The sequence below is a fragment of the Microtus oregoni genome, unplaced genomic scaffold (assembly GCF_018167655.1).
Source record: "Microtus oregoni isolate MIOR12 unplaced genomic scaffold, Mior012 000002F_ref0000024, whole genome shotgun sequence".
Lineage (NCBI taxonomy): Eukaryota > Metazoa > Chordata > Mammalia > Rodentia > Cricetidae > Microtus > Microtus oregoni.
The window spans coordinates 72,033,261-72,045,007 of NW_024543061.1; the positions used below are offsets into that span (position 1 = coordinate 72,033,261).

General features: G+C 38.8%; 1 protein-coding gene and 1 non-coding gene across 2 annotated transcripts; both read left to right on the forward strand.

Annotated features, from left to right (window-relative positions):
* Positions 1–6,973: 6,973 nt before the first annotated feature.
* On the forward strand, positions 6,974–9,763 carry LOC121441879 (proline-rich proteoglycan 2-like). Its single transcript, XM_041643217.1, has 3 exons — positions 6,974–7,110; positions 7,828–8,402; positions 9,668–9,763. Exons 1-2 carry the CDS (start codon positions 7,008–7,010, stop codon positions 8,382–8,384), a joined length of 660 nt encoding a protein of 219 aa, XP_041499151.1. The 5' UTR covers positions 6,974–7,007; the 3' UTR covers positions 8,385–8,402; positions 9,668–9,763.
* On the forward strand, positions 8,896–8,999 carry LOC121443842. The gene has a single exon (XR_005973714.1). It is a non-coding gene; the product is annotated as a U6 spliceosomal RNA (small nuclear RNA).
* Positions 9,764–11,747: the final 1,984 nt, after the last annotated feature.

Consider the following 11,747-nt stretch of genomic DNA (forward strand, 5'->3'; position numbering starts at 1 on the left):
TCTCTTCCGGGAAAAGAGTGTAACTCTCTGAATGTCTCAAGAAATAGTCTTTATTATCTGTCTCATTCTTCTTCACCTAGATTTCTAAAGTCTTTCATAATACAAATGATTTATAACAATGACATGAATGACATGATCAAGTGAATGTGAATGAACTGTTGGAGGACCTTCTGTCTTAGGAGGAGTATGGTGGTTTCAAAGAGAACAGCCCTCAAAAAAGTGGAACTATTAGGAAGTATGGTATTGATACAGTATCTATGTTCATGTTGGAGGATATTTGTCACTGTGGAGCTTGAATTTAATATTATGTTCAAGATACCTCCCAGCACCATGGGCTACTTCTCACTGCCTCTAAGATGTAGGATTCTCAACTCCTTTTTCAGCACCATGTCTTTCTCCATGCTGACATAGTCACTGCAATGGTGATAATAGAATAAAACTCCAAAACTATGAGCTGCCATTTTAATTAAATGCTTTCCATTAAAAGAGTTGCCATGATTATGGTATCTCTTCACTGTAATAGAAACCCTAACTATGCCAAGTTGGTCCAAGGGACTGGGGTATTGTTGTAATAGACCTGACCATGTTTTTATTCGAAGGATTTTGGACTTTGGATTGTGGTCCTTTCATTTGTAAAGCAATGGAGTGTTCTAAGCACTGCTTAACAGGTTACACCAGCAGGAGCATGAAAGACAATGGTGATGAGATTGACTTGAACTGTGGGGATCATGAAGTTTCAGAGGCAAAGACTGTTAGTATGTGGACTAGGGACTGGTTTTGTGATATTTTGGTGAAGAATGTGGCTGTTTTGTCTAGAAAATCTGCCCGAGGTTAATGTGAAGACTTGTGGATTAATTCCACTGGCAGAGGAAATCTCAAAACAGCCTAGTATAGATTCTGTTGTGTGGTTCTTAGAGTTAACTCTGATGAACATTTACAATGAAAAGGAGCAAGCTGAAGAAATAAAAATTCAAATGTACAGATTGATAAATAGGGGCACCAGGAAGTGAAATAAAGCTAAATTCTGTGCTCAAGGAGACAATGGATAAAGAAATAGAATAAAGGGTATGGTGAGTTCTGGTTTAGATCCCACCCAGCTAAGTTTCCAACACAAGATAAAGAATTAAAGAAAAGTTAAGAGTTAGGTATGGTGGTGTACACCATGAATCCCAGCACTTGTGAGGCAGAGCCTGGCAGGTCTTTGAGATTAAGGCCAGTATGTTCTACAGAGCAAGTTCAAGAGCAGCCAAACTTAGGCAGTGAATCAAAGGGGTTATGTTAGTGCCCCAACAAGCAGCAGACCTTGGCAACTTTGGCAGTGTGGATCTGGAGTTAAAGATTGAAAGAAGGGGTTATGGAATTTGTCTCTTTGGGGGCTCAGCCATGACAGGCTCAACAGAGGCCACCTGTACACCTCCAAGGATCAGACCATCCAATTGGAAAGTTCTCAGTGTCAGAAGTGACAGCTCTTTCTGCTCCTTCAGCCAATAGCCTTTAAGTTACCAGCCTATTTGGGCATGGTCTCTTTTGCTGTAAAAGCAGCAGTAGCCATTCACTTTGTCTCTTGCTTCTGGCTGCTGGACTCTGTTCCTGTTCACTCAGAGGACTGTTGTCTACACAGTGATCTCTAAGTTTTTCCCCTTAAATAAATAACCCTTTTATATATCATAATTCCAAACTGTTGTGGAATTGTTTTGTGACTTATGTCTTCAGAATACCTGCCAAGGAAAGCTGCTAACATAGAGTAGAAGCAGCCCAAAAGGAAGGAGTATGTTGCAGTCAACAAAGCCAAAAGGAATTGGAGATCTGAAACATTTTCACATTAGACAAGGAGATACAAAGTATGTAGTTTGCCTACCTAGTTTTTGATCTTGCAATGCTCTCTTCCCTATGTTTTGGAACAATAATATATATTCTGTGCCAATATATATTGGATCTGTTTTTTTTGTTTTGATTGTGATTTTGGGGGGATGGCATTTAAGAGATTGTAAGAATCTTGGAAGTAAGTTTGAACATTTAAATGTTGTTGAGACTGTGATAGACTATGGGGACATTGAAGTTATAATGCATTTGGCATTATGATATGGCTACAAATTTATGGGTGCCAAGGAGTGGAATGTGAAGTTGAAAAAAAATTGTTCCCCAAAGGGTGTGGCACCATTAGGAAGTATGACTATCTTGGAGTATGTCTAGTCTTATTGAAAGAAATGTTTCATTGTGGAGGTAGGTTTTGAAGTCTCATATATTCTTACCACACTGCCCAGTGTGACAGACCACGTTATGTTACCTACATATCAATATGTAGCAGCTCTGTCACCAGCACCATGTTTGCTTGTATTCAGTTATACTCCCCACCACAATGACAATTGACTAAATCTCAAACACTGTAAGACACCGCCTCAAGGAAATGTTTTCATTTGTACGATTTGCCATGGCCTTGGTATCTCTTCACAGCAAAAAAACACTAACTAAGACAAAGATGTTCTATGAATTATAATAATACCATCCCCATAACTAAGCATTCTAACAGATTAAATATATATATATATATATATAAGTTTTGATAAATTATTGTGTTATCGACCCATAACTTTAATTGAATATATAGTCTAAAATCTTTATTACCCTTTATAATATTTGTATATATGTGCCTAAAACCTTTACACACACAAATACATTGTTTCTTACCTTATACAGTATATGTACATGTGAATGCATATACATATATAATAGCACACACACACATATATGTGTGTGTGTATGTGTGTGTGTAAAGCTTATATCCACATCCACACACATATACACATACACACAAAGCAGAACATGTCAGACAAATGGGGAAATACTAATAAGGAAATTCCACACTAGCTTTGAATAAGGACTTCCTTTACCAAAACAAAGAAACTCATGGATCACAATGAAAAAATAGGAACTGGGTCTTACATTCATGTTGGCATACAAGAAAAAGAGGGGTGAGCAGTTGGGACTGTGGCTTTTTGGTACACAAGCCACACCCAAACCTGCTAAAACCTCTCAAAGGCCATTGACTGAAGTCTTAAGGGACTTAAATGACAGATCTGAGACAAATTGGAAATAAGCATATTGGCCAGTGGTGGATTTGGACACTGAATCAATATATTAGCCACATCTGATGAGCATGTCTAGGGTGGTATCAAGCCCATAGTGAAGGTTAAGTTAGGCCTGTGACTCCACCTGATCATCATTAGAGGAGTGCCAATTAAGGAAGACCACAGGTTCCAAAATATACTGAAAAAGATGGTACCAGGCATAATGGTTTGTAATTGAATAACCCATTCTTGAAGGACTTGTTCAAAGTAGAAAGAGTCTGGGACAAATTTAGTAACAGCTTTCTGGACAAAAAAAAAGTTCATAAGTGTTGTAGGCTCCCATGGTTGGTTGACTGTGTTCGATCCCATGAAAACATGGAAAGACATGATTGGACAATCTTCTGGGGTTTGGGGGGCCAAGGAAGATGCTGCAACACAAACTGGGGAAACAGTAGGGGGAGTGGAGTGCCATGGGCTCTATGTTGTTTTAGGTTTGGTACCGATGTTCCTGCCATGGGTACTTGGGTGGAGGAGTGAAGGCTGTAATAGGAGTGGGAAGGATGGACCATTGCTTTGGAACAATGGTCTTGTTCCCCATAAGAATTTGTTACTTGTATTTTAATAAAATGCCAATTGGTCAGTAGCTTGACAGAAGTATAGGCAGGGTGACCAGAACAGGAGAATTCTGTGAAGAGAAAAATTCAGTCTATACTTGTCACCCAGACACAGAGGAAGCAAGATGAAACTATCTTGCTAATAAAAGGTACCAACCCATGTGAATAACACAGATAAGAATAATGAGCTAATTTAAGATGTGAGAATTAGTTAATAAGTATCCTAAGCTAATAGTCCAACCTGTTTACTATTAATGTAGACCTCTGTGTGTTTCTTTGGGACTGAACAGCTGTGTGATTGGGCAGGCCAGAAACCACTGTCAACAGAACATGTCGGTTTGGGAGGCACTGCTTGGCATGAGTGGTCTGACTCCTCCTCCTCTGCAATATATGATGTCAAAGTAATAGAGAGGTTAATACTGGTATGTTGCTGACAATGCTTATTGTGAGCAGCTCTTACTTCCTCTGAAGTGGGGGTGATTTATGACTGGAAATGATGGCTAGTAGGATTGGGACAAAGGAAACAGAGGGAGACACTCTTGAGCCAACCTTATGCTTTTGGTCAAGAAAGTACATGCCCATCCTGAGTTCAGGACCCACATGTTTTCGTGGGGCCAACCCCACAACATCATCCCCCAAATCTTCAAGAATTCCATTATTAACCTTAATGCCATTGTTGACCAATATTAATTTTAATGCCCTCGTCTGAAGTTTCTTTCAGTGGGAGTGTAAGTTCCATAATTCTCTTAATGGTAGGAAATACAGAGCAGGCAAGAACAAATTCTAAACTACACAAAGATAGGCATAAATAAAACAGTAAATATGTTGAATCCAAGTGTCTTACACTTAGTGGAGGACTTCTGTGGTTCATTAGTCCATGGTTGTATGTCTACATGGACATACACAGTGTCTCTGGATGAGAGGAAAATGTTTGGGATCACCATGGGGTTCCAATTCCTGGAGTATCAGCCTTTATATAGAGGCACCTGATGAATCAAGATTAGTAGTAGGTATTCCTACCTAGTGCACCAGGGGTACCAAACAGACATAAAGAGAGAAAGAGAAAAGGAGCATCTTCATGTTCACCTTCATGAGGACCAAGGATATGAAACATTCATGGATCAACTCACCTAAAAAGTCACCAAAAAAGGTACGTTGTGATGCACTGCAGTCATGAAGAGAAGTTTGAAAGAGCACTCATAAGAAAAGCAAAAGTAGCCGGGCGATGGTGGCGCACGCCTTTAATCCCAGTACTCGGGAGGCAGAGGCAGGCGGATCTCTGTGAGTTCGAGACCAGCCTGGTCTACAGAGCTAGTTCCAGGACAGGCTCCAAAGCCACAGAGAAACCCTGTCTCGAAAAACCAAAAAAAAAAAAAAAAAAAAAAAAGCAAAAGTATACCAACATAGTCAACATACCGCTAGTAACAAAATGCAAATATCCGGACCCCAAAACAGTCACAACCATCTAAAAAAATATAATCTGATTTAAGTGAAGTCAAGATCAATGCCTGTACAGAATCCATAAACCCTATATTGAGTAACAGATGTTGCACATGATCCTGCTTGGACACACCTTGATGGAGGGAGGGAAAAGGTAAAGAGTCAATAACATAGACATAGACATTGGGAGTCAGCTGAATAGTGAATCATGTAGCTGCAGACTCATTTACTACAGAAATCATGCTTGCCTATACCACCCCTCCACACACACTGTCCCATGGAATTCAGTGAATGAGTCTGTGGTGCTGGCCTCCTTTTATTGGTTCCATGGATAGGGCATCCCCACATCAGTAATATACAAGCATGGTGAAAAACTCCAAGTTGACCCAATGGGAAGTCATTAGTGTGCATGCTAATGCAGACCAGTCTACACAAAAGTGGCCATGGACCAGTCAGGCCATATTTATTCTACAACGGGGCATGGATACAATTTGAGCAGAAAACAAGAGATTGATGATTATGTGATGGAAGTTGACTCTGGGGTTGGAAATTGGAAGAGCATTTAGGGAGACCACAATAACTGCATTTACAGAATTCCTCCAAAGTGTAAGCAGAAAATGTTTGGCATTCCTATGTTTTCTTGGCTCTGGGGTGTTGAGCAACCACCACCATTCCATGAACAGAGTTGTACAGTCATTTAAGTTTTGTTCATGGACAAAATGTTTACTGAGCCAGATGAGAAAGCCACTAACCAGGTTACAATGTGATTAATATGTACATAGTCTTAAGAAAAAGAAAAAGAGCAGATAGTCATAGAAAGAGTTTCAAAATAATAAAATAAGATTTTTCAAAAAAAATAATATAGTAGAAAAATTCACATAAAAATACATATATACATATATATCTAATATGTTATTATTTGATTTTTTATTGCAGATGAATAAATGGTAGCTGTTAAGAAACATTGGATGGCAAATGCTGCTTGATTAAACCAACCCATACTTTGAAAAATGTCTTTAGTTCAAAATGGATGTCAAAAGGTGTTTTGCTTTGAGGAAGAGATTATGTTTTTGTATCCCTTTCCCCCTAAAAAACCAAAAGTCTCCGTGGATTCATTTAGAGCTAAAAAGAATTGTGTTTGATCCGAGAAGATCCCTTTAAAATTAAGGCTACAGACTTAAAAAAAATAAAGTTAAAAAAACTTCAAAAACACATAATGTATATTTTACCTGGTCATTTATCCTGGGATAAAATCGGACTCGCTGAACATAGCAGACAATGAGGACTACTGAGAACTCAAGAACAATGGCAATGGGTTTTTGATCCTAGTGCATGTGCTGGCTTTGTGGGAGCCTAGGCAGTTTGGATGCTCACCTTACTAGACCTGGATGGAGGTGGATGGTCCTTGGACTTCCCACAGGGCAGGGAACCCTGATTGCTCTTTGGGCTGATGAGGGAGGGGGATTTGATTGGGGGAGGGGGAGGGAAATGGGAGGCGGTGGCGGGGAAGAGACAGAAATCTTTGAGAAAGAAAGAAAGAAAGAAAGAAAGAAAGAAAAAAGAAAATGAAACTAAAGATATGAAACATCTTCATGTTTAAAAAAGTATCAGTCACCACTATATCATAACTTTATATGAGATATACATACCAAAAACAATGAAATTCAAGTAATGGCAAAATTTTAATATAGGTATTAACATCATAGCTATGCTTCATCTGCTCTTAGTCCAAGTTTCCAATGCCTCATATTATACTACCTGGCAGAACTCCCAAAGAGGAGTCAAGGATGCAGTATTTCCTACTTTGTCAAATATGAGGTCACCAAGGATGGGATCAAAGGCACCATTCTTCTGCTGGGTCATATAAAGGCAGGTACCACACTGCATGCAGCACAGACTTGGAAGAATCTCCAGAGACTCCAAGATGCTGGTTGTCCTGTTCACAGCCGCCTTGCTGGCCCTGAGCTCTCTTCAGAGCTTCAGTGAAGGTAAGAGATATGGTTGTTTGTTCAGTGAATCTGCTTTTAGGTAACAGATCACATGTCACTCCTAGAAGATGCAAAGAGAGAGAAGAGGATTAGCAGAAAGGCAGCAATATAAAATCAGTACCAAAGTATTGTGTTTGAATCGTCTTTCCAAACCAAGGAATTGAATGTTGTCACGTACAATACAAATTTAATTAAGGGTGGGAACAGAAGGTTGAAAAGGTCAGGCTGGATCTCTAAAGTCACCTCTCTGTGTTGAGAAGGATCCAATAGGAAGAATGACAGAAGAAAGACCCACTGTGAATATCCTATAATGAAGTAGTCGGGGGATAACAGGCATGTTGCCTCAGTGAATGTAGAACAGAAGAAAGAAAAGACATAGGAACATTTCTGGGTAGGATACTCAAATAATTTTAAAATCCTATGTTTTTGCTTCTGTCCACTCCAAGGAAAATTAGTTTTCTAAGACCTCAAATTCTAGTTCCAAGCATAAAGATTCTATCTTTGATACCATCAATACATGTATTCAGAGAAAATTTCTATAAAAACTAGGTGGGAATGATCATGAGGATGACTCACAAATTATGTAATAATCTTTGAGCTGTTGATAAAAGGAGAGAGGGCATTTGTTGCAGCACTAAACTTACCACTTCTTGTGATGTACCAAATAAAGAACATGCATCTGCATCTCATATTCTAATCATGGATCCTCTTTTGCAGCATTGCCCCACGGTCCTCCACGCCACCAAGGTTTTGGTCCTAGGCCAGGCCCACCCCAGAGAGGCCCACCCCAGCAAGGCCCACCCCAGCGTGGCCCACCCCAACAAGGTCCAGGCCCTCAAGGCCCACCCCAGCGTGGCCCACCCCAAAAAGGTCCAGGCCCTCAAGGCCCACCCCAGCGTGGCCCACCCCAACAAGGTCCAGGCCCACAAGGCCCACCCCAGCGTGGCCCACCCCAACAAGGTCCAGGCCCTCAAGGCCCACCCCAGCGTGGCCCACCCCAACAAGGTCCAGGCCCTCAAGGCCCACCCCAACGTGGCCCACCCCAGCAAGGACCAGGCCCTCAAGGCCCACCCCAGCAAGGTCCAGCCCAGCAAGGCCCACCCCAACAAGGAGGCCCTCAGCAGAACCAAGACCCTCAACCTGGTAACCAGCAAGGTCCACCCCAACAAGGAGGCCAGCAGCAGAATCAAGGCCCTCAGCCTGGAAACCAGCAAGGCCCACCCCAACAGGGAGGCAGACCTCAGGGACCTTCCCAGGGCCAGGGTCCTCAGTAATCAAAGATACATCATCAGGTAGGATTTGAAATCACTGTTAATGAAACATCATAATTCTTATAGCTTTGCAAGCACAAGCTGTGCTAACTCAACTTTAAATATATTTATATTACATAGTTTGAGTTCTTATGACTATTACTATTATTAGGATAGTCTACTATTTTTATACTACTATCATTATTTGGATAATCTGTGGTGGTATAGGAAGATGATTAATGTTTTGTATACTGCTCAATTTATTGTGATTGTGAGGAACAATGCCTATACGTGATTGACAATGTGATTTATATTGTTTGTGCAAGAAGTGCAATGTAATTCCTAAATTCTGCTGCCTCATTGCTCATTCCAGAAACCTCACCTATTATGCCCAGAATAAGAAAAAATAAATAAATGAGAAATCAAGGCATCAAGTTAACATTTAAAAGTTAAGGCATCATTCCTCCCCACCTTGTCCATTATTAATGGCTTCCACTATTTTTATCAACAGTTTATTAGAAATACAAGCAGATCTTTGCTTCAGCAGCACATATACTAAAAACTGGAATAATATAGAGGATATTAGCATGGCCTCTGCGCAAGTATTACACGCAAATTTGTGAAGCATTCCATATTTCAAAAAGAAAAAGAAATATTTTTTTTATCTTCATAGTACCCTTATATTAATTTTAAAACAATACATCCACAATAGTTCATAGAGACAGCATGTTTGTGTTCATATCTTCAGTGGTTTTGTTTTAGCAGTGGTGAGCCATAACATTCTGTTGCTCTTGCTGTTTTTGGTTAGTTTTAATATCCTGTCAATGGACGTTCAAGCTGGATTCTGTATTTCACTTTTAAAATTTGCCTTAGTAACCCACCTTTATAAATATGTCTTATAGTTTAAATGAGTTCCTGAGATAAGGTTCATATAGACCAGGCTGACTTCAAACTTGCTCTGTGGCCAAGTATACCCTTGAATTCCTAATCATCTTCCCTCTACTTCCCAAGTGCTGTGATTATACTCACATGCCTTATTCACCATTTTAACATCAAATGCATTCTCTCTAAAGCCATAAACCCAATAAAATATATTTGGTTCATTTTCTTCAGTGTGTATGATGTGCTAAATGGTTACCAAAAATGAATAAAAAGAACCAGAAAAGGAAGGGACAAAGAGTAGAGAAAGAGAAAAAAAAAACCAAACATAGACTTCTATCTACATCATTTAAGTTGTTAGAAAGAGATGAGAAATTTCATTTTGTTGTGATTTTTCTATAACTTCTCTTTGTGTTTGTTTCTTTTAGATAATGAATAAGAAAATACTGGCTTTGGTGAATTGGGCAACTGGAATAATGTGGCCATAATCTATTTTTAACAACAATAAAATTTTTAGCATGCCATTTCTGACTCTTGTCTTTTTTATGGGTATAGGTTAATGTGGAATTTGACAACCTTAGACACAATTTATGTTCACCCAGGAACCTATACCATAGATGATTCTAACTTTCTATCTTCCTATATCCACAAACCATCTTACAATTTAAATATTTCAATCATACCCAAAACTATCTTCTCAGACAAAACTATTTGTATAAACATAATATATATGTACTTACACATGCATATTGTATGTATATCATAAAACTTCAATTGTTACACTTTTTTTAGAGAAACAGAAAATACAGAATAATTGTGAAGAAAAGTTTAAAATAGACATTCTTAGTATTTCCAAAATAATTAATTTCATTTTTATAGATTATTAATCTATTTTTCCATATTATTTTCTTGTAATACACTATACTCTATCTCCATTCATTTTCACAAAAGACTGTCTTCCAAAGTATAGTGGGTATTTTATTAAAGCCTACATAGATTCCATAAAATAGTATAATATAATTTCATAATATAAAACTTTAAAGAATAAAATACTTGAAGTTATCGAAAACTATTTTGAGGCCTACAATTTTTTTCTTGTCTAGGACTCCCCAGAAAATTGCAAACACATGCATGTGATAATTATGTGATGTGGCTAACTAGGTTCTTTGGAATCTAACAATTACTGGGAAGCCTACTATTGCCCTATATTTCATTAACTCACAGATGATTAAACAACATTTTCTCAAACTGTAAGCAAATATTTAATTAAATGGTTTACATGAAAAGAGTTGCCATGATTATGATGTCCCTTCACAGTAATAAAAACCCTAACTAAGCCATTTGGCACCAGGGACTGGAGTATTGCTGGAATAATCCTGTCATTTTTGTCTGGTGGTATTTGGATTTTGGTGCTTTGGGTTAGGAAAGCAGTGTAATGCTATAAGTACTGCTTTATAGGCCATATTAGCAGAAGCTTACAGGAGGGCAGAGGAGTTTAATTCATAGGACAGAGTCTTAGGCACAGTAAGCAAACTGACCACTGATTCCCAGCTTGCTGGCTCTGTAAAAGAATGAAAATCCTGATTCCAAATGGGATAGTTTTGAATATACAATTCTTCAAACAAGGGCAGATAATTTGGGGAATATGGGAGGATTAGATTTTTTTTTCTCAAAAAAATAATTGACTTGTTCTAGGCATTGGCTCATAATGACAAAGGCACCATGCAGCAGTATTCACCAAAATGCCTTTGTGATGTCAGACTGAGGTAGGCTGTCTCACTACTGGGGTACACTGAAGTAACTTGGTCACATTGGAGAGTTCCCGTTTATCTGGAGATCTCTCAGGTAAAGACAATAGTCTCTACTACAAAGGAGTCGTATAAGTAGGTCTGTGGCTATGGAACATTGTTATCATTTCACTATTGTCTGTTTCTCTTTTGAAGGGAATTTACTCAATTTGAAATGTATGAAATTATTCACACCCTATTCAATACTGGCTTTTACAAGTGGGAACTTCTACAAGAAGCCTTCAAGGACAGGTTTTCCTCTTTGCGAATCAGTCCTTCTCAAGATTTTAACTTGATAAAATCAACTTGTTTGCTGACTGAAGTTACTTCTTTGTGAATTCAACTAAAGAGGTTTTTTTTCATAATGAATAGTTCCCAGAAATCAGTTCCTTTTGTTTTCTCCCAACTTTTCCAATAAGAAAAGCAGTGATGTGGTATGGATAAAATTCAGGCAGACTCCATCACACTGATGAATATTTGCTCGAAGTTGGCTCTGAGGCTGGAGAGTGGAAAAGAATTTGGCAAGATCCGAGTCAACACATTTATTGTGTAGGCACATGACACTCTGAATTTCTATGGTTTCTTGGCCCTGGGGTGTGAAGCCAACCGCAATGATGTCATGAGCTAAGCAGCATAGTGGTTTAAGTATTGCTCATACAGACAAAAATGGTTACAGATCTAGGTGAAAAAGTTTCTAAGGACATTATAATAAGTTTACAAT

Excerpts from the sequence above, each read along its gene's own strand:
- LOC121441879 (XM_041643217.1), top strand. The coding sequence starts at position 7,008 with ATGCAGCACAGACTTGGAAGAATCTCCAGAGACTCCAAGATGCTGGTT. Across the intron at positions 7,111-7,827 it reads TCTTCAGAGCTTCAGTGAAG|CATTGCCCCACGGTCCTCCA; the intron begins GTAAGAGATATG and ends CCTCTTTTGCAG.